Source organism: Eimeria mitis, genomic scaffold, assembly GCF_000499745.2.
Source record: "Eimeria mitis Houghton genomic scaffold, Emh_scaff2735, whole genome shotgun sequence".
NCBI classification, from domain to species: domain Eukaryota; phylum Apicomplexa; class Conoidasida; order Eucoccidiorida; family Eimeriidae; genus Eimeria; species Eimeria mitis.
The window spans coordinates 5,849-6,135 of NW_013571080.1; the positions used below are offsets into that span (position 1 = coordinate 5,849).

At 57.5% G+C, this 287-nt stretch overlaps 1 protein-coding gene across 1 annotated transcript in view; it reads left to right on the plus strand.

Annotated features, from left to right (window-relative positions):
- Positions 1-287, plus strand: part of EMH_0057980 (uncharacterized protein) — a gene marked incomplete at both ends in the record, with an annotated part of 4,772 nt that overhangs the window by 3,788 nt on the left and 697 nt on the right. The window contains 2 exons of the mRNA XM_013497528.1: positions 1-37; positions 263-285. Of these exons, the coding sequence (XP_013352982.1) occupies positions 1-37; positions 263-285 (60 nt within the window). The remainder of the gene's footprint in view (positions 38-262; positions 286-287) is intronic.

Sequence of the window (287 nt, forward strand, 5' to 3'; positions counted from 1 at the left end):
AGCTGCTGCAGCAGGAAGGGGAGCTGCACCACCGCCCGTTGCTATGGGGCTGCCCCTTGTTGCTGTCGGCGTCTCCACTGACATCTCCAGAACAGCACAGTCGCAGCCAGTTGTTATAGGCCAAATCAGATCATAAACTGCTGCTGCAGCAGCAGCAGCAGCAGCAAGAGGAGCAGCAGCAGCAGCAAGAGGAGCAGCAGCAGCAGCAAGAGGAGCAGCAGCAGAAGCGGCGGTGTGATACTGTATCTACTGACATCTCCAGAACAGCACAGTCGCAGCCAGTTGTT